A 20,449-nucleotide genomic window follows, 5' to 3' on the forward strand; every position below is an offset into this window, starting at 1 on the left:
GCCGAAGCTCAGACGCGCTGCTTTGAGAAACTGTCAATCACAACTGACAATCACGATGACACGCCAAGCATTAAATTACTGCTAAAAACAAACTGTTTACAAAAATGAAGATCTGCACCTATTTCAGCACAATAACCAGTGCCTTAATCGACCAGAACCATCTTTCGGGACATTTTATTGCAAGTGTAATAACATTTTTTATTTGGGCTCAAGTCTCCTTCATTAACACGGAGGAGGCGGGCTTTATGACTTGTACTGCAGCCAGCCCCCAGGGGGCGATCTAACGGCCGAGACCTTCACTCAAACGCAGGCTTGCGGCACACTTGATCTGGACCTGTCGGCGATTAGAAATCATGTCGTGTGAAATGTGAAACATGGCCGATCACCTACAGTCAATGAGAGAGCAGCATCCACTAGTATGGGTGCTCACTTTCTGTTTGTTTGGACCCAAGAAATGATTTGATCAATAAACGTTGTGGAGAAATCGCTAGATCGCTTCAAACCCAGACGAGCTAAATAAGCACAGTTTCTACCCCACTAAAGACTTCGGTCTCATTAAGTAGTTAATAACAATAAAATATACAACGTGAACTCGTGTTGTTTCCATGTCACTTCTCAGGTGTGTTTGGTTGCGGGACGTACTTTGCAGACCGAGACAAAAGTTGTTGGCGATTCTTCCTATTGTGAAGTCATGCAGTGTGAAACCCCCTGTCGCCGATCCATCTTTCAGTGTAAACAAAGCAGCAGCAAAAACGCTACCCCAGATAGTCATGCAGAGTGAAAACATCTGAGACTCGACTACTACATCGTGAACAGTCTGAACTTGGCATAAGGTATAGATTTTCACAGGTTATGATGATTTTCTATAGACAATGAATATCCACACACAAACACACACACAAAACTAAAAACATTTTAAAATATAGAAGCAAATACAATAACAGTACAGGAACACCATGATTATACCTCTTTGCTGTCCTCTTGACTGTGTGCGTCTTCACTAACGGAGGGCTGGCTGGACCCGCGGCGCTCTGACAGGCCTGTGCTCCACCAGTGCTCCCTCCACGAGCCACCACCCAAACCGCTCTCAGACAAACGGCCCAGCTTGGGCACCACTCCGTCCAGACCCACATCCGAAACGGCCACCTCGCCCATCTCCTTCTTCACTCCACCATGGTGGAAGTCCAGCAGCGGTGAACTAGAGGGCTTCTTCAGGGACTGGGTGATGGGGGTGTAGGGCAGGGTGGAGAGCGGGGAGCCCAGGAGTTTGGAGCCCAGGAGCGAGAGGTCCGTCGGGCCCATGGAGCTGGCCTTCAAGACGGGCTCCAGTGCCACCTGCTGCGCCTCCATCTCCCTGCGAGCCTGCTCGAGGATGGAGCGAATGTTCTCGTCCGAGTTGCTGGAGGAGGACGGAGGCTGAGAGCTCTCGACTGCGGGAACACAAGACGAAACGTGAGCGGTCACAATCGGTTTGTACCAAATTGTCACTCAAACAGGGAAAAAGAAGAGAGAAATTACATTGCTTAGTCATCCTCATGGGTTTCAGATCTATGTTAGATTCTTCTGTGGAAGACAAAAGTATGATATCACAAGCTGTCAAGCATCATAAACACTGTTGCATGGTAGACACTATTGACACACTGATCTTCATTTTCAATGGCCGATTATGGATTTTTATTATTATTTTTTGGACAGAATAAACTGCTCTTGAGAGGTTTTACAGCTAGTATGACTTTATTGATCACGTTGAGTTATATTTAGAGTCAATTTACACTCCTAAAGCAGGAAAAATAAATATTGAACATGTCATGTTTTTTTTTCTGGGAATAATCATTTATAAACGAGCTGTTGACATGAAATTGAATCAGTTTTTGTAAACTAAACCCAAATAATACAAATATAAAAATAAAACAATAATGAAATAACAATGAAATGACACAAGAAGAAAGTGCTGAACTACTGAAACGTATTTAACACTTTATATAAAAGTCTTTTTTGGTGATGGCAGGTTAAAGACGCCTCTCATGAGCAGAATGAAGTCACATGCATTGTTCATGTGTGATTCTTTTCACAGACTTCAATAGAGTGAAACATCTTGATGATTCTGTAAGTCTCGTCTATTAAATCTGAGCTTTATTTTGTATTTTCTATTGGATTCAGATCAGGTGATTGGCTGGGCCATTCCACAGCTTGATTTTCTTTCTCTGAAAGCATTTGAAAGTTTCCTTGGCTGTGTTTTGGATCATTGTCGTGCTGAAATGTCCACTTTGGTTTTATCTTCATCCACTTGCTAATGTAGATGCTGGAGTGAAGCAGCAAATATTAACGTATAATGACATTCAGGTTGCTGAATAATTTCTAAGAGATTTCACCTGCTGTCTAGGCTTTCTCTGCCTTTCTACACATTCCTTTTTTCATGTGTTCAATACTTTTTAACTGTGTCATTTTAGTTTATTACACTAATTATTAAACTAATTAGATTTTTCTTTGCATATATGGATTTCTTTGGTTGCTTTTAACATCTCAGGTCAACAGCACCATCAGAAATATGTTTTCCGAGAAAAATGGAGACAAATACTTATTTTCCCCCATGGTCTATATGTATGCCTGAAGCTGTTCACAATATCTCAGATATACATTATTATATTTTAGGACTAGGTATTAGGTATATTTTTTACCATTTATGATCTCCTCAAGGTTGATCAATAGCTGTGATGTGTTTCTATAGCTCATAAACAGATTCATTTGACGTCTGCGTTTTAAAATAGTTTACTGACTGCAATCATCTGTGCACAGTCATACACCTAATAGTAGAATAGTTTTTTTTTCTCATGAATAGACATAATTTGATATATTAGTTTGAATTAAGATCAATGAAAACATTCTACAATTTCTACAAACATGTCCTGATACTGATTGAATTTAGATTAATCCATTAACCTTCAAGCTTCAAACTTGAAATCAATAAATAAATTTATTAAAGTACAAGTAGAGGAACCAGATGCTTATTTGCTGAACTATCAGTAGCAATTTAAAATGAGATGAAATAAAGTGCTGCGCTGTAATCACAATCCACACTAAAATGCTACAAACATTCACTTGCACAGGAAGCAGTTGAAGTACAATAATTACAAAATGAGAAGTTATAACATAATGGTTCGACTTTAGCTTTGAATTAAAAATTTAAAAAATCACGAATGCAAATACTGTTACTGTTGGTAACAGCAAGAATAATGGTGCTTCAACGGTAAACAAAGCAGCTGTGCTGGCATTAAAATTCATTACACGGAAATAAATTGAAAAGAAAATACCATCTAAAACCTTATTCAGAAGACAATCGGTTCAATTCATAGTTGCCTTCATAAACTTCTCACAACAATATTTGGGATTTTCTTCAGCATTTCAAGCATTGGAAACAGTGAGCTGCTCTGTCTGTCACATTCATGTTTCTGCCGATAATCTTTTTAGATATACCCCAATAATCCACACATAGGTCAAAATTAACAGATGCATATTCAAGTACACGGTAAGTTTAGCACATAAGTATATTAGTATACAAAAACAGCAGCATTCAAATGTTCCAAATGCACGGAAGTTACAAGGAACAGAGATTGGCTGCACTTTAGTTTAAGTAGCAACTCCTACTATTAGTTACTGGCTTTACTTACCTGCTTCTTATTACGATGTTAACTGTTTATTAGTATTCATACAGAATGATTTTATTCTACATCCCTAACCCTATCCAAGCACCTAAACCCAACAACTACCTTCATAACTATTAATTAGCAGCAAATTAGAAGTTTATTAAACTAGAATTCTTAGTTAATTGTTTATTAATAGCAAGAAGTATACCTGAAAATAAAGTGTGACCAAACATTTCATTTCTGGGCTGTTTTGGAATAATTTCTATTGAATTAAAGCAATTTTACTTTGTTTTGTTTGTGTTAATGCTTGCAAACGTGCTTATTGAGGACTGCGCAGGGGAACAGCCGCTAAACCATATAGATCATTTTGAGGGATGTAAACAATAATCCTTTGTCCTTTTGTATTTCGTGTTTTACATTTTTAATTTCTATAGTTTCCGAGAATCCAAAAAGGCCCACATATTTTTAAATAATGTTATGGTAGCTGTTATTATGTTATGATTGAATTGCCTCTTGTTACATTTATAAAATAGTTTGACAACAAGCAGGAAATGTTCATGGGCCGATGACATGACCACAATCGTCTATACAAATATTTAGCGATAAGCGGTACATTTTGCTAAACAATTTCATAGGTTAAACAAATTAACCAACTTTAGAATTTCCCCTTAGCCAATATAACCGGTTCCTCATATTTTGATGGTCTAACTAAACTTGCAAAAAAAATAAAAAAATAAAAATATCATCACTTTTGGGCATGACAGCACTTTTACAGTATGGAAAAGAGCAGTATGAACATTTTTCAAATGATCTTCTTTTCTGTTCCACAGAAGAATAAACATCATACAGATCTAGAATCAATCGAGGATCAATAAATGATCAAATTTGGGTTGAAATATTGCTTTAAAGGATGCTAGGAAGAGATAGCTGCCCTACTCAGCGATATTAAAAAAAATAAATGTAACATTTAACGTGACATAACATAGAGAAGATCCTCTTCGTGAACAGCAGCTAAACAAAAACGTCTGCTTCGACCGACTTAAATCATAAAAGATTTCCCGGCGCATGTACATACACAGAGTTTTTCATTGATGTATATATATAAAACATACATCGGTCATAAATCCCCATGACTCAGACTGATTTATGACAGTGAGAAGTACATTGGAAGCAGTAGCGCTCTTCAAATCTGGGTTGGGGTGGGGGGGAAGAAACTTTCAACAGACAGCACAAAACCTCACCAAGTCTTAGACTGTGTGCATATATTTGGAAATAGCTGCCCGACCCTCTGTGGTAACCTGATCGCCGATGCCTCTCCCCCACGCCGTCTGCAGTGGCAGGTGGGGAAGAGACAGTTAGTTTAATTCCAGAACACAAGCTTGGACAGGAAAAGGTAAAGGAGGGAACTTTAAACAATCAAAACAGGGGGGTTATGACTCTGTATGTTACTCACTTGTAGTTTTAGACAGTACTTGTGCAAAATCTGCACTGCAATTACATTTTTAGCTTACATACATGAAACTGTAAGAAATATCCGTTAATTAAGCTTCCTTTCAAATTGTATTTTAAGACCTTGATCTCTTTTCTGACAACTTTTGATGCTAAAAATTTAGCAAAGTGACCTTTATTGGCATTGTTAGTAGTTTGAGATGATATACTGTATTGGTTGGTGATGTAAATTCCACTAACACACCTGCTATTGTGTGTATTGAGTTATTTCTTGATTTATTATTACTTGTACAAGATTTATTTTCTGATTAACATAAATGTCAATAAAAGTCATTCTGTAAAATGTAGAGTTCAATTTTCAGAATCAAAAGTTGTCAGAGCGAAGATCATAATCCCATCATGCAATTCAAAAGAGTAAATAAAACACACATTTGAAACATGAGCAAAGGGCATATGTTAATTAACGGATTTTTTTATTTTATTTTTTTACAGTTTACTGTTCAAAATGCTGAAGCTGGTAAGACTTTTTTTTTTATCTCATGCTCACCAAGGCTGAATTTACTTGATCAAATGTACAGTATAAATAGTAATAGTATTACAATTTTGAAATGGCAATTTCTGATCACATGATTCTTCAGAGAGTGTTATAATAAGATAAATTAGTGTTTAATAAATAAGTTATTAAGATTATCAATGTTGAAAACCTTAATTTAAAGTGAAAATTTGCATTTTTTATGACTTTTTAAAAAATAAATACAATCTTTACAATTTTCAAAGAAGAGATGCCTAAAGCAGGGTCCATGGGCCAAAGCTGGCCCATTATAACCTTTGATTTGGCCACCATCCCATCTTAGAAGAGAGTAAGAATGATGGAAAGGGTTGGTGTTTTATTTTCAGATACAACCCATTAATCCACATGTAGGTCAAAAATCAATATATGCACATTTAAGTATACTGTACGTATAATGCATAAATATTTATATATTTGTATACAAAAACTAGTATATAATTGTTCCAAATGCATTGGCTACACTTTAGTTAAGTAGTAATTCACACTACTAACTATTGCTTTTACTTACCTACTTATTATTAAGTTATGAACCCTTTAGTATTTATTAAAAAAATGATCTTATTCCACATCCCTAACCCTAACCAAACACCTAAACCAAACTACTACCTTCATAGCTATAAATAAGCAGCAAATGCATTTAAAATGTTATTTATTACTAAATTGGCCATTTCTGATCACGTGATCCTTCAGAAAGTGTTCGAATGAGCTAAACTGATGTTTAATAAATATTTTATTATTATTATCAATGTTGAAAACCTTATTTTTAAGTCAAAATGTGCATACAATGTTACAATGTTGCATACAAATATACATACAATGTTTAGTCCCTTTATTCAGAGGTCACAACAGCAGAATGAACCGCCAACTTATGTTTTACACAGCGGAGGTCCTTCCAGCTGCAACCCAGTACTGGGAAACACCCATACACACTCATTCACGCACATACTGTACACTATGGCCAATTTAGTTTATTCAGTTCAGCTACAGCGCATGTCTTTGGACTGTGGGGAAAACCAGAGCACGAGCAAACTCCACACAGAAATGACTGACCCAGCCGGGACTGTGGACTGGAGGTGACAGTGCTAACCACAGAGCCACCATGTCACCCAAATGTTGTGAATGAATCTGATTTTTTAAAAATGTAAATACTGTCCCTCGACGGACAGAGGACTATGCAAAAGACATTAGTGAGCAAATCAAAGCAAGAACTAGTGTAACATCCTGTTATAAATTAGATTGTATATATATAAAACTATACATACAGTATTAGTTAATATATAGCAATGTATTCTAGTTATCTTTAAATTTCAGTAAATAAATTTGGAAATTACCCATGGCAATTATATTTACATCCAGGCCACTAGCCTCAATCAAGTTTGGTTTTCGGCCCTTCATAATGAAGTTTGGGCAGCCCTGGTTTAAAGGAACATCTATAAATGTCACTTTGATCAAGTTAATGCATCCTTTATTTAACAAATTATTATTCTGACCCCAAACTTTTTGAACAGTGTACTGAGCTAGTATGACAATGCCAAATCAACTCTTCAACACAAAACATATCATCTCATTTAAAACAGAAAAAAATGATAGTGTTTAGATGGCAAGCGTGAGTCCTATCCTACAGCAAGCGATGTAACTGATTGTGAGGAAGTGGGAAAACGCATGCGAATACCTCGGACCTGGTCTCCATGTTGAGCAGAAACGGACTCACCTGCTTTCTGCACTTGTAACTCTCTCTTGGCCTGCTCTAAGATGGACTTGATGGCTTCATCGGAGCCGGTTTCAGGCGTGCGGATCCGTGTGGTGATGTTACCTGCGAACATATGAGAAAGCTGTGAGTGACGTCGAGCGTAACTAAATACAGAACTGTTTTGTTCTGAAATGAAGCATATGATCTTTAGGGTGTGCTCACAATTGTTGATGTGAAACAAAAAAAATGACTGTGATGATGTATATTTTGCAATGAATGTTACCAAGCATTTAAAACAATGCTGCATGTTGGGATAAGCATGCTCAATACAATCTTTTAAAAATAGATTAGAATAAAGTTTTTAGAATAGAATAGAGTAGAATTATAACAATTGCATCTAAAATAAAAGTTTGTTTTGACATAAGATATATGTGTGTACAGTATACACTGTAAACAATATCATGACAGAAAGTAAAGACAACAAACATTTTATGTTACTTTAACTTGTTTTATCAGGTTCATCAAAATATGTTAAGTTACACAAAGTTAATTTTTTTTATTTTTAATCAGGTTGATTTATGTCAGATGAGATGAAAAGGAAAATTAATTTGATTCAACTGAAGTTTAAGGCAGCAATAATTTTTTATAGTGTATATTTATTATATCTTATTTACACGAAAACATAAAACAAAACTTATATAGTTTATACTTATAGGCATGCATGTATTTATATACAAATAATAAATATAGACAGTACGCACACATATAATATTAAAACTAACTTTTATTTTGAATGCAATTATTCATGATTACTCTTTGCCCAGCACTAATTATTAAACATAATAGTTATCAGTTATAAATATGGCCAGACAGAATCTGCAGAGTTTTTGCTATTTCTGCTGAGAATTTTGTAAATTTGTATTTATGCGGTCTGATTTTAGGAGTATCATAGCTGAAAACTTTATATATGAAACAAAACATTATACATTTTTAACTTTTATTTAAGGTTTGCAATGCAAATCCAATCAGATTTACTTATTTGGTAAACAAAGCAAGCCTCTCATATATGATATATCTATTAAAATACATAAAATATTACTTTACAAACTGTATTGTAAATGAATCATATAAACATTTTAATATTACTGTTATTATATAATAATAATATTAGTGAAATTAATTTAATTGAATAAATATTAATTTACAAAAGTAAATTTATGGACTCAATGATGGGCTAAAAGTCTGCATATTTCTGCAAGCGCAGATTCCGTGTGGGCCTAATTATAGCTTATTATTAATAACTAATTTCTTTCGTCTTTGCCATAAAGACATAATAAGTTTACTAGATATTTAGCAAGATAGGTAGTATTTATACTAGTAGGACCAATAATGGCTTAACTGGGTTAATTATGTTAATTAGGCAAATTAGGCTCATTGTGAAAGCCGCTAAAAACAGTGTGTTGTGTAACTGCGTAACTAGTGTAATTATTCAAAAACTTGAATTTCTTAAGTGGGCTAATAATAATTAAGACTTAAAAATAATAATGAATTAAAAAAATATAAATAAATTAAAAGCTACTTTTATTCTAGCCAAACTAAAAGAAATGAGACTTTCTCAAGAAGAAAAAAAATATTATAGAAATTATAGGAAAAACTGTGGAAATGTCTCATTTGCTCAACTGGGAAATATTTTAAAAGAATTCAAATTTCACAGATTTTGGCTTCAAATGTGTGTGCGCATGTGATCAGAGTTAGGGAAAGTTTCTTTTAAAAGCAGTGCATTATCACGTGAAGAGATATGCAAAAGTGTAAAGGAGTCCAACACAAGGACAACAGGATTTTTTTATCTCACACACACACACAAATATCAGTATTGAACTTTAATGGGCAACACTGCATTGTAGCATTGAGCATTCATTTCTTTTAGTGGCTGTTTTTGGTTCATAAGTTATTGTCTATTATAAAATAATTAGATTTTTCGCTATGAAATGTGTGTCCGCAAGTGATCAATGTTGGGGAAATTTATTTTAAAAGTAGTGGATTATATTAAAATTCTAAAAGAGTCAAACCAACACCAGGATTTTTTGTCACACACAAACACACACCAAGAGCAGTATTATACTACAACAGGCAACACCGCATTGTTTGCTTGAGCATTCAGTTCTTTTAATGGCTGTTTTTGGTTCGTTTGAAAGTTTTGTTTAAGATCAAGACATATATTTCTTAACTAAACCATTTTTTTCCCCAACCTTCCAGGCGTGAACACCCCCAAAAACATATTTGTTCTGATACCACTTGACAATAAGGTTGTATTAGTTATTGTTTATTATAAAATAACTCAAATTTGACAGATTTTTGCTATAAAATGTATGTGCAAGTTAACAGTGTTGGGGAAATTTCTTTGACAAGTATTGCATTATCACGTGAAGAGCTTATTGAAGTGTAAGGAGTCAAACCAACACCAGACATGATTTCGTCACACACAAACACACACGAAGATCAGTATTAAGCTACAAAGGGCAACACTTGAGCATTCAGTTCTTTTAAAGGCTGTTTTTTATTTGTTTTAAAGTCTTTTGTCTAAGTTGGATTCATATTTCATAACTAAACCGTTTCATCCAAACCTGCCCTCTAAAACGGATTTGTTTTATTAACACTTTACAATAAGGTACAATATTAATTATTGTTTATTAGAAAATAATAAAAATTTCACAGATTTTTGCTACAAAATTTGTGTGCGAAAGAGATCAATGTTGGGGAAATTTGTTTTAAAAGTTTTTAAATTTATTTTAGTGGCTGTTTTTGGTTTGTTTTAAAGTCTTTTGTTTAAGTTCAATACTTATATTTCATAACTAAACCATTTTAACCCAAGCTGTTAAATGTGAACACCCCAAAAAACATAGCTTTGGGTAACACTTTATAATAAGGTTGTATTAGTTAATGTTAGTTAATGCAATTAATAACATTAACAAACAATGAGCAGTACATTTATTACAGTATTTATTAATGTTTGTTAACACTGGTTAATGGAAATACAGTCATTGTTAGCTCATGTTAACTCAAAGTGCATTAACTAATGTTAACAGACTTGAATTTGGATGTTAACAATCATACCTGTCAACCCTCCTGTTTTTCCCGGGATTCTCCTGTATTTTACAGTTCTATCCCGCTATCATCCCGTATTTTCAGTGTTTCACTGAAGGGTGGCAAGAAACATTAAAGAGCCGAGCCTCCCTATACTCAACCCATACTACCGAACCACCAGGGGCCGCCCCTTGCTCTTAAATGCGAGTCTGTTCTGTGCTTTCGCTTTGTTTAGGCACGAAAACACTTTCAAATATAAAAAATAAAATATAAAAAATTTTTAATTACAGGTGCCGTCACCCCTCTTATGCAATCCTCAAAACAGTCATATAATGGTGCATGACAGTCAGCTGACGCGCTCCATAGTGATAAACAGATGCTGTTTCCCAAACGGATTTTGTACATGCAATTTAAAGCGGAGCGAAACTCTGTAACATACACACATAATAAATAATAATAATAATATCTAAAGATGTCGATCTTGGTGTGTTTTTTTTTCAAACACAATTAATTCCGTCTTAAATGAGCATAAAAATGAGGAAAGCAGTCGAATGCCTTCATTATATTGTTAGATATGTGCATGTTTAAAGTGATGCCTGTTATTTAATGTGATCAAACGAAAAAATCTAAATAAATAAGAGATTCATCGGTTGCTCTTTAATCAGAATGAGTAAGTTATACAGTGAAGAATCGGCTATTGAGATTTGATGGCTTGATTTTATTTCATTATAACAGCTATTAATTTTAATAAGCTGAACTGTTTGCTAATGTATTTGCTGCTAATGTATAAATGAATTTTTTCTTTTGTAAATAATAACAATAAAACATATTACTGACCATTCAACTGTTTATTTACAATGGAACCGCTTCAAATGAACATATTTAGTAATTTGGGGATTTTTTTTAAAGGAGGATAAATAATTAATAAATAAATAAATAATAAAAATAATTCCTTATTTTCACATCCCAATGTTGACAGGTATGTTATTAATGCATTAGTAAATGTTGATGTTGAAGAATGATTAATAAATGCTCTACAAGTATTGTTCATACTTAGTTCATGTTAGTAAATACAACAACTAATGAAACCTTATTGTAAAGTGTGACTTTTTATCATTACTATTTCAGAAAGACAAAGCAAGCAGTGAAACACAAACGCAGGATTATACTACTCTAAAAATAGGCACCTTTTCATTTTATGCAACCAAACTCAAGATCCAAAAACCCATTCGCAATCATTGGCTTGTCTATAATAATAATAAGACTGTGTGTATCAGCACCTGCACTGCCGGCGGCTACAGCAGCACTTCCTGTGCAATGACTCAAACAGTTTCCTGTCCTCCACCAGTCCACACAACAAAGAGCCGGCGCGAATTTGGCCAAAGTCCATGAGAAACAACAGAGCTCAGTGTGGAAGTATCATCAGACGGGTCGGCGCAATAATAATAAATATGCAGAGAAAAGGGAAAAAGTGGCAGAGGAGAAAGCGCCCGATGAGCAGTGGGCAGCAGGGCAAGGTCAGAATCACTGGTGTGTGAGGAGAGCAGCTGGACGTGTGTGTGTGAGGTGGAAGTAATGCTCTCTCGCCCTCTCTCTCTCTCTCACACACACACACACACACACACACATACACACAGCCACCCACAGCGCCGCCCTGGGGGAGACTCAACCACCAGTTGTAATGTGGTGGCACTGTGGATCTGCCTGAAGAATTCTGCCACACACACACACACACATGCACATTTATACACACAAGCTGACCACCAAATAACAGGACAGGCTTCTCGAAAGACCTCCGTGATTGAAAGTAGTTAAGAGTTTGAAACTAATCTGTAAAGTCAAAGGTGTAGCATTTATTGTAAAAAGCCGCCTCCTGATTGGATCGCAGCTTATTTTTAAGTCCTGTCTGTCTGTCTGTCGGTCTCGCTCACTTGTTTTGCAACAGATTCCAGGCCAGAGAATTGAGAAGAAACAGACCAGCACAACAAAAACACACAGACACAGCGGATCTGACACTCCAGAAAGCCATAACACGAGATGGGGAAGGCGTGAGAGACAGACCTGGCCGCGTGGAGCCTTCAGAGCCGCTTCTTCGCTTCGGAACATCCTGAAACACTCTGTTCAGGTTCTGGCCTGGGTTCTCTGTTGGAAAACAAGTGGCGGAAGATAGAAATAAAAAGTAAGACCAAGCCCTAATCGGCAATGCTGGCAATTTGTCCAATCAACTTCCAGGGCTCAACAGTAAGAATGAGAGATTTGGTTTTTTTAAGGCCTGTGTTCGATCAGCATCACTGCATCTTACATTTGCTGACATGGAATTGCTTGATATTTTGTGCTGATTTATATGCGTCACTATGAAAACGGTAATTAGCTAATTTAGCTAATTAAGCATATTTGTCTACATCAGTAAAGTGTCAGTATCATCGGAAAACTTTTGCAGCTTATGCAGTCTTAAACAAACCTTTATATATAAATATACTTCATATAAATATATGCATGCACTTGTGTATTTATATATGAATAATAAATATACAAAGTACACCACACACATATATTGTCAAAAACGTTCATTTTGAATTCGTGATTATACTGTAGCACTAATTAGTAAACGTTATAGTTGTTATTTATTGCTCCTTTCTAATAACTAATTTACAAATTTTCTTTGCCATGAAGACTTAATTTTTCTACTAGTTATTATACAAAATATTCAGTTTAAAGTGCAATTCAAAGGCTTAAATAATTTAATTATGTTAATTATATATATAAATAAATAATGCTTCACATAAAAAAATTACGAAATTCAAACCAAGAAACTAAATAGGTTTAAAATATATTAAAACATACAAATAACATTTTTTTCTCTTAACATTTAAAATACACCGTAAAAAATCCCTTATTGTTGAGCCCTGATCTTATTTCAGAATGTCTGCACAGTCAATTCTGAAAGCACTTAGCAAATACTAATCCAAAGTAATACCTCAACATGGACGGATGCATGTAAATATCCTTTGAGTGGTAGTTTGTTAAGCTTAAACACAAATCGACCTAGTCTGACCTCAAGGAAAGCCACCTGCGCCCTTGCAAAACTCGCTCGAGTGATTATTTCAACGTTAATGTGCTCCTTTAGCCCCGCTCTTTGAAGTGAATGAATGGGTTTTAAGGTTTTTACAAAAGTTCATACTCCCATGGGAGACCACAAGCCGACGCTATGGAGGCAGACAGCCAGACCAGACTCCCTTGAAGACGATCCAAACCGGTGTGCAGACGCACGGGCCGCACAGTCAGCCTTTTTTTTTTCAGCTCCGTTTCAGAGCTACTGCCTCACAGCTAGACTGAACAAACGCAGACTCGGCTCAACACGGCTTCAAGGATTCGCAGCCAACTGCCCTCATATGCAAGTACTCTCGCTCACGCTGGGCTCGGCCTTGATTTGTTCGCTCTAGCTGTGAAGCGCAGACTTGAGGCAAAACATAACGCTCGCAAAACCTCTCTGAACTTCCTCTTCACCCGTAGGCTGAGACCAAAATGAAAGAAGGAGTAGACTGCCGAAGTTTAGCTCTAATCAACACGCCGCCTGCGCCAACCGAGCACTAATAGCGCTTCCGACTGAATCTAGTATCTCGTCTCCGTGGGGTTCATGTCATTATCTCAAAACGCACTATTTTGATAGGTTGTGTGCAGCATTTTGTTGTGGATGAAAGGGTTAGGGTTAGCTATAAGCTTATCGGGAGGGAAGCGTGGAAGCCTGTTTTTGCCTACAGCTAATAAGGAAATTTGGAACATCTCACAAGTACAACTTTTAGTTTTTTTGTAAATGAAATGCTATACTTCACAAATGCAACTTTAAACATTGCTAATGTTGCTTTTTTATTTCTCACTGCTGAAAACCTAGTTTCATAATTGCAGCCTGCAGTAAAAATGGCATAAATCCTACCATTGACTAATTAAAGGGTTAGTGCACACAAATGACAATTCTGTCATTAATTACTCAGCCTTGTGAAATTCCAATCCTCTGAGACTGTTGTTTATCTTAAGAACACAAATTAAACTATTTTAGATAAAATCCGAGAGCTCCTTCATCCTCCATAGATGGCAACCGGTGTGAGAAGTCCAGAAAATGAACCAAAAATATTGGCAAAACATTTCATATGACTTTGCCAATATCTTCTATTCCACATGAGGTTGTTAAGGTGTGTTTATTATGGGCAGTATGGCATATTGCCATTGGAGTCAGTCAGCAGAGCAACACACAAACGTTGATGCGAAAGTTTTTTCTGGTGTACAAAAGTGTTCTTGGAGCTTCGTATGATTAAAGTTAAACCCCTGAAGCCATGTATTTGATTCCTTTTCTTGACTTTGAACATCTCTGGACCATTGCTGTCTATGGAGGATGAGAGAGCTCTTGACTTTTATCTAGAATATCTTACGGTGCTTTCACATCTGTGCTTCGGTTCATTTAGTCCGGACCAAGGGTAACAAATGATACATTGCAGCATTTCTCTACTGTCTTTGGGTCCTTTTCACACCACACTAGAACCAAAATGCAGTCATGTGACAAAATCCACATCACTTATTGACCATATGCTGTTGAACGTATTTCCTAAACTGCTTATCGATTGGTCAGAATTAACGTGTGGGAAAATGCCAATGAAACTCCTTCAAGTAAAAAAACCGGCAGACACAAAATGTCACTGTTTACTATGGAAGGACGACTGCGCTGACTGATTATATCCCTGCTCATAGTATACTATATAGTTTGCTTCACTTTAGACAAACTATACATTTTGAGATTGAAGCGCATCTGCGGCTGGAAAACAATGTTTTAATGCATTGCGAACGGTGAAGGCGCATAGCAAGTCACTTCAGGAGGAGGCGTGAATTCATTTAGATAAACTGCAACATGGTCAGCTTCCGAAAATATTTCCAACCATTCATCAGGTAATGCCCCCCCCACCCCTCCTCTCTCTCTCTCTCTCTCACTCTCTCCTCTCTCTCTCTCTTTCTTTCTGTTTAAAATGGTTGGTAAATCGCTGTCAACAAATATTTTCCCTCCACACCACATAAGATGGGACACCACATCCGACTAAGGTAGCTGGATTAGTCCAAAAAGGCGCAGTACTTCTTTGCAGTTGGGTCTGTTCTAGTTGGGATCACGTTCTCACCACAAACGAATCGCACGAAGAGGGAAAACAGACTCTAGTGTGATTCAACCAAACTAAATAAGGCAGGTGTGAAAACACCCTTATTTTGAGTATGAAGATGAAACACGGTCTCAAGGGATTGGAATGACACAAGGGTCAGTAATTGAAATTTTTGAGTGAACTAACTCCTTAATGCATCACACATGCATGCTTATTTTATACCTCAAATACAACTTCTCAATTACTTCTCAAATACAATTTCTCAATTACCTCTCAAACCATGCTTCAAATTTGATTTTTACCCCAAAATATACCTTTCCACCTCTGTTATATAAATGTCTAAACCATTACTATTTATACCACACAAAAATAACTTCATACCTTTCCATTGAGACTTAATACCTCAACAAACGTAACTTTGTAACACAAAACAAATGCCTCACGACTTTATATATATATATATATATATATATATATATATTTTTTTTTTTTTTCAACTTAAAAGGGCACCTATGATGAAAATGCTCTTTTATAAGCTGCTTAGACAGAACTGTGTGTAGGTATAATGTCCACAGTCATATTGGAGTGATATAAAGACAATGAGTATCTTTTTTTTAAATTTCCTGATGTTAAAATAGGATCCAAATCCCTTCCATTTTAAGGGCCGACCGCAATGTGACGTAGGAGTGTGGTTTACCCGCCCACCAAATTGATTGACAGCTGCATATTAACATGTCTCTGTAGTAACATGTAAAATCATATCGACAAGATAGGACGTGTGCAAAGTAACTGGCATTAAAAAATCTGTTAAACTCTTTCTGTGATCATCAATCATCATCAAATGTGATCAAAAATGGGTTTTACAAGTTTAAAACATTTTTAAAACGGTGCATGTTTGTAATGAAGTACAGTGATTTTACCGTCTTTCTTACCACAACCGCATGTCAGAACAATTAAAAATTATGACGCTTCAATCTCGGTTTGTGGACGTTAAATCAGGTTTATTTTGTACATTAACATAACGGATATCTGTGGATATTAATGTGTGTCCTGTTACACCTGCTGTGCAAAAACACTGAAATTAAACGCGCACACAGTGTGTGAGACATTGTGTGTGACTCATCGAAAGGCTTGAATTAATTACACAATAAATACATCAAATAATCATTGGGAAAGTTCTTACTGTAGTATTCCTTACAAACTTTGCGTGAGATCTGCTTCCTTCATGTCTGTCTGTTATCTGACGCAGCCGAGGTAAAGATTGAGGCACACTCAGATTAACAGGCACATGGGAACGGTGGGCGGGGAGAACCAGCATTAAAGGCACAGGCAACAAAAACAGCTACAATGTGTTCAGAGCAGAAAATTCTAATATTCTGAAAGGTTTAATAAATAATCTGATGGGGGTTCGAGCTGAAACTTTACAGACACATTCTGGAGACACAAAAGACTCTCTTAAATCTTGAAAGAGGTCAAACAGGTGCCCTTTGAACAATAACAAATTTGTATCTCATAATTATCTTTACACCTCACAAAAATCTGATGACTTCAAACCTCCAAAAAAAAAAAAAAAAGCCCTGTATTACATAACTGATTCTCACAAACTTTCTTGACTTTATATTTCTCATTTGCCAGCTCAACTTACTTTAGTTCTTATTTTAAACTTTATCTCAGTCACTAAACTGTTTTCTAAGCCAAAAACAAGCTTCCATATGGGGACCGCTGGCTCCCAGCCTCTCCTTTTACAGCATATATTAAATTATTACGTACCTGCAAGGACTCTTTAAAAGCAATGTGTGCTCCAAACGTGAGATTACACCGACATTAGTTAGTTTGCTTACACGTTAGAAAAATGGCCATGCTGTTACTGAGCGCTACTTAACGGCATGCACAACCGTTGTAAATAGACGTGCTTTGGGAGACAATCTTGCACAATAACACAGTTAATTCTCATCCTGGAGCTCTGTCACTGACCTCTCTGCCTGCCCTGGATGCTCCTCAGCGCCAGGATGTTCTGCTCATCGGACAGGAAGTGCTTCATCTTGTGAAATGGCTCTTTGCCACGGATGGTTAGCTTGCTCCAAGGTTTGGGCCGGGCCAGAATCTCGCTAACGGAGCCTTGGGAGAGACCCAGCACGTAATGGCCGAACACGCGCTGGCCGATGTTGTGTTTGATCAGCTGCTCCTTGACCTGTCGGGCAATCTCCGCTGTATCCATTTCCTCACCTTCCGACGTGCTGCCCGCGCCCTCTGATTGGCTGGGCGAAGGCGCCATGCCGTTAACCTCCGGGCTGCCTGCCGACTGGGGCGGCAGGGGGCTGGAGAGGGAGTTGGTGGTAGCGTAATGGGGTGGCCCGAACAGCACCGAACTGGGAGAGGGGTCCTGGAGGGCTTTGGTGTAGATGGTTTGCATGAGCTGCCTCTGAAGAAGAGAGTTGAGTGCCATTTTGCCAGCCAGCGGGGGGAACGTGGCGCCCACGCTGGCCATGCCGGGGGTGAAGAAGTCCGGCCCGATGCCTGTGGGGGAGAAAGGGTGGGTACCGTTGGCACTGGCAGCGGATTCGGAGGTAGCGGTGCCCGTCCTCATCAGCAGCTGAGGGGAGGGTGGAGGTGGAGACCCCTGGAGGGTGGTCGGGACCGGAGTGGCAGGAAGACGCTGAGGGTTTTCCACTGTAGTTTCTTTCAGTTTACGGCCCACTGCTCCTGGAGAACAAATAAATGATGGGTGTTGAGATTTAGAATGATGGTAAACAGGATTTTGTATAGAATGTTGTAAACCAACGTTTGGTCAGATTTAAGGGGTCCAGCAAATTCCAGCACTTTTCAAGCACTTTCAAGGTGCACTTTTATGCTTTTCCAGCACCGAACAACCACAGTAGATTACATGTATATATACTGTGTGTACTTTTTCACATTTAAATGCGTTGTGCTATTTTAAAAATACCCAATATGACATTTCAACTTAAATTGTTGAATACTTTAAAGCATATATTTACTGGGACAGGGCTCGACAATAAGGACTGCACGATGGCCCAGGGCCAGCGTGCGAGACGTTTGATCCAGTGTACAGAATGGTTACTGGCTGCCTTGTCACAAAAGTTTGGCTGTGACTGTTTGTCAACTGCATGCAAATACAATCTTAGGTTGCTTTCACACATGCTTTTCACTGCTTTTTATAAACATTTGTTTCGAAATCTGTCTCATTTTCCCGTGGTTAGCGCAGTTTGTTTGGCATATGTGAGTCCAGCAATCGCGCTTTGATCTGTGCCAAATCAATTGGTCCAAGATCGCCTGAATTAGATGGTCTCTGCTCGATTGAGCTGACAGATTGTAGTGAGAAAACAAAATGGTCCAACAAACTAATGCATGAATATATGGCTTTACGAAGAGAGAATGATGAGCAGGGCGAGAGGTCATTCCTACCGGCAAATGTGCATTTCATGTCTAATACGAAAGTGAAAGCATGCTGAAATATTAACGAGAGCTGTTAGACAAAGTTACCATCTGATAATTTTCCATTTTTAACTCTTATAATATGTTGTTTTATGTTTTTTATTATTGTAAAGCCATACAACCATACAGCATAATCATTCATTCTTGATTAGTGGTAGTTTTCCCTGTTGGGAAGAGATAAAATTAGTCATTTCTACTGTTGATCATCAGTTCAAAAATAAAAAAATAAAAAAATAAAATAAAAAAATAAAAATAAATAAATAAATAATAAAAAAGCAAAAAAGCAGTTTCTGGCTTTATATGCTTTAAATGGAATATAATGTGTGTCTGTGTGTGTTTGTGAGAGAGTGTAAGAGAGTAGTGATGGGAAGTTTGGATCATTTTACTGACTCGGATCTTTGAGTCTCGTTCATCAAGATGAATGAATCTTTTTTCGAGTCATTTCGGTCATTTGGTTCAATTTGCCAAAATATTATTAAAATGTTACGAATTGCTTGCAAACACATCTACAACTAACCCAAAAGGTTGACTGCACGACAAATATGTCATAACTAGAATACTATAAGAAGGAGAAAATAATAATTCAATGTTTACCTGCTCTTTTGTCTATGAAGGCATGTTGTCTCTTTGCTCAGCTCACCTCTTCATGTCTTTACATGTCAGGGGTTCATTCACGTTACACTGACAGTCACATATAATCTTAATCAATGCACAGTCTAAGCCGATAGGAGCCATGATCGTTCGTTGTTTACGTGACAGAATGATTCAAACCCGAGGAGTCGAGAGATGAGCGGTTCAATTCTTTTTCCGGCTCTAAACGTGTATGATTGGCCCGTGAGGAACGAGTGACTCAGACCCGATAGAGGACTCGAGAGACGAGCAGATCAATTCTATCTCCGGCTCTAAACGCGTATGATTGGCTCATGATGAACGAGTAGTGACTCAGACCCGATAGAGGACTTAAGAGGTGAGCGGATCAATTCTTTCTCCGGCTCTAAACGCAAATGATTGGCTTCTGCCAATGTGATGAAGACTTGAAATTAACGATACTACCTGCACAAATGTGCGCACGTGTGGATGAACGAATCACTCCCTTAGAGGACTCGTAGTTCCTGAGTCATATTGAAGATTCGTTCAAAATGAACGAATGGTTCATGAACGACCCATCACTATAAGAGAGACCTTAGCACACTTATCTTGATATGTCTGAAGAGAAGATCAAAATAAGCGTCTCAGCTTTCAGAACATAGTAAGTGTATTTATGCACACACTATAATCTGCTGTTTTATTCCATAGAATTTCATATAAAATCCAGAAATGTGTTTGCACAAGCTTGTCTAAAGGGTTAATGCTGCCAGTAAAATGACACAATGTACTTTTATTTGGTGTCATGACTTTGCAATCAAAGAATGTGATC

General features: G+C 37.1%; 1 protein-coding gene across 10 annotated transcripts in view; it reads right to left on the reverse strand.

Moving 5' to 3' along the window:
* The window catches only part of cux1a (cut-like homeobox 1a), a 259,039-nt gene that overhangs the window by 44,498 nt on the left and 194,092 nt on the right, over nt 1-20,449 (reverse strand). For 2 of the 10 annotated variants that reach the window (XM_087270988.1, XM_087270995.1), the window contains exons 15-19: nt 17,554-18,282; nt 12,500-12,580; nt 7,376-7,477; nt 4,886-4,972; nt 967-1,430 (exon numbers count right to left, since the gene is read on the reverse strand). In XM_087270988.1, coding sequence (XP_087127114.1) covers nt 967-1,430; nt 4,886-4,972; nt 7,376-7,477; nt 12,500-12,580; nt 17,554-18,282 — 1,463 coding nt within the window. Of the gene's footprint in view, nt 1-966; nt 1,431-1,518; nt 1,564-4,885; nt 4,973-7,375; nt 7,478-12,499; nt 12,581-17,553; nt 18,283-20,449 lie in introns of all 10 variants that reach the window. The other 8 variants (XR_015501310.1, XM_087270994.1, XM_087270987.1 and 5 more) reach the window with 7 other exon arrangements.

Source organism: Danio rerio, chromosome 10, assembly GCF_052040795.2.
Source record: "Danio rerio strain M-AB ecotype USA chromosome 10, GRCz13ab, whole genome shotgun sequence".
NCBI classification, from domain to species: Eukaryota; Metazoa; Chordata; class Actinopteri; order Cypriniformes; family Danionidae; genus Danio; species Danio rerio.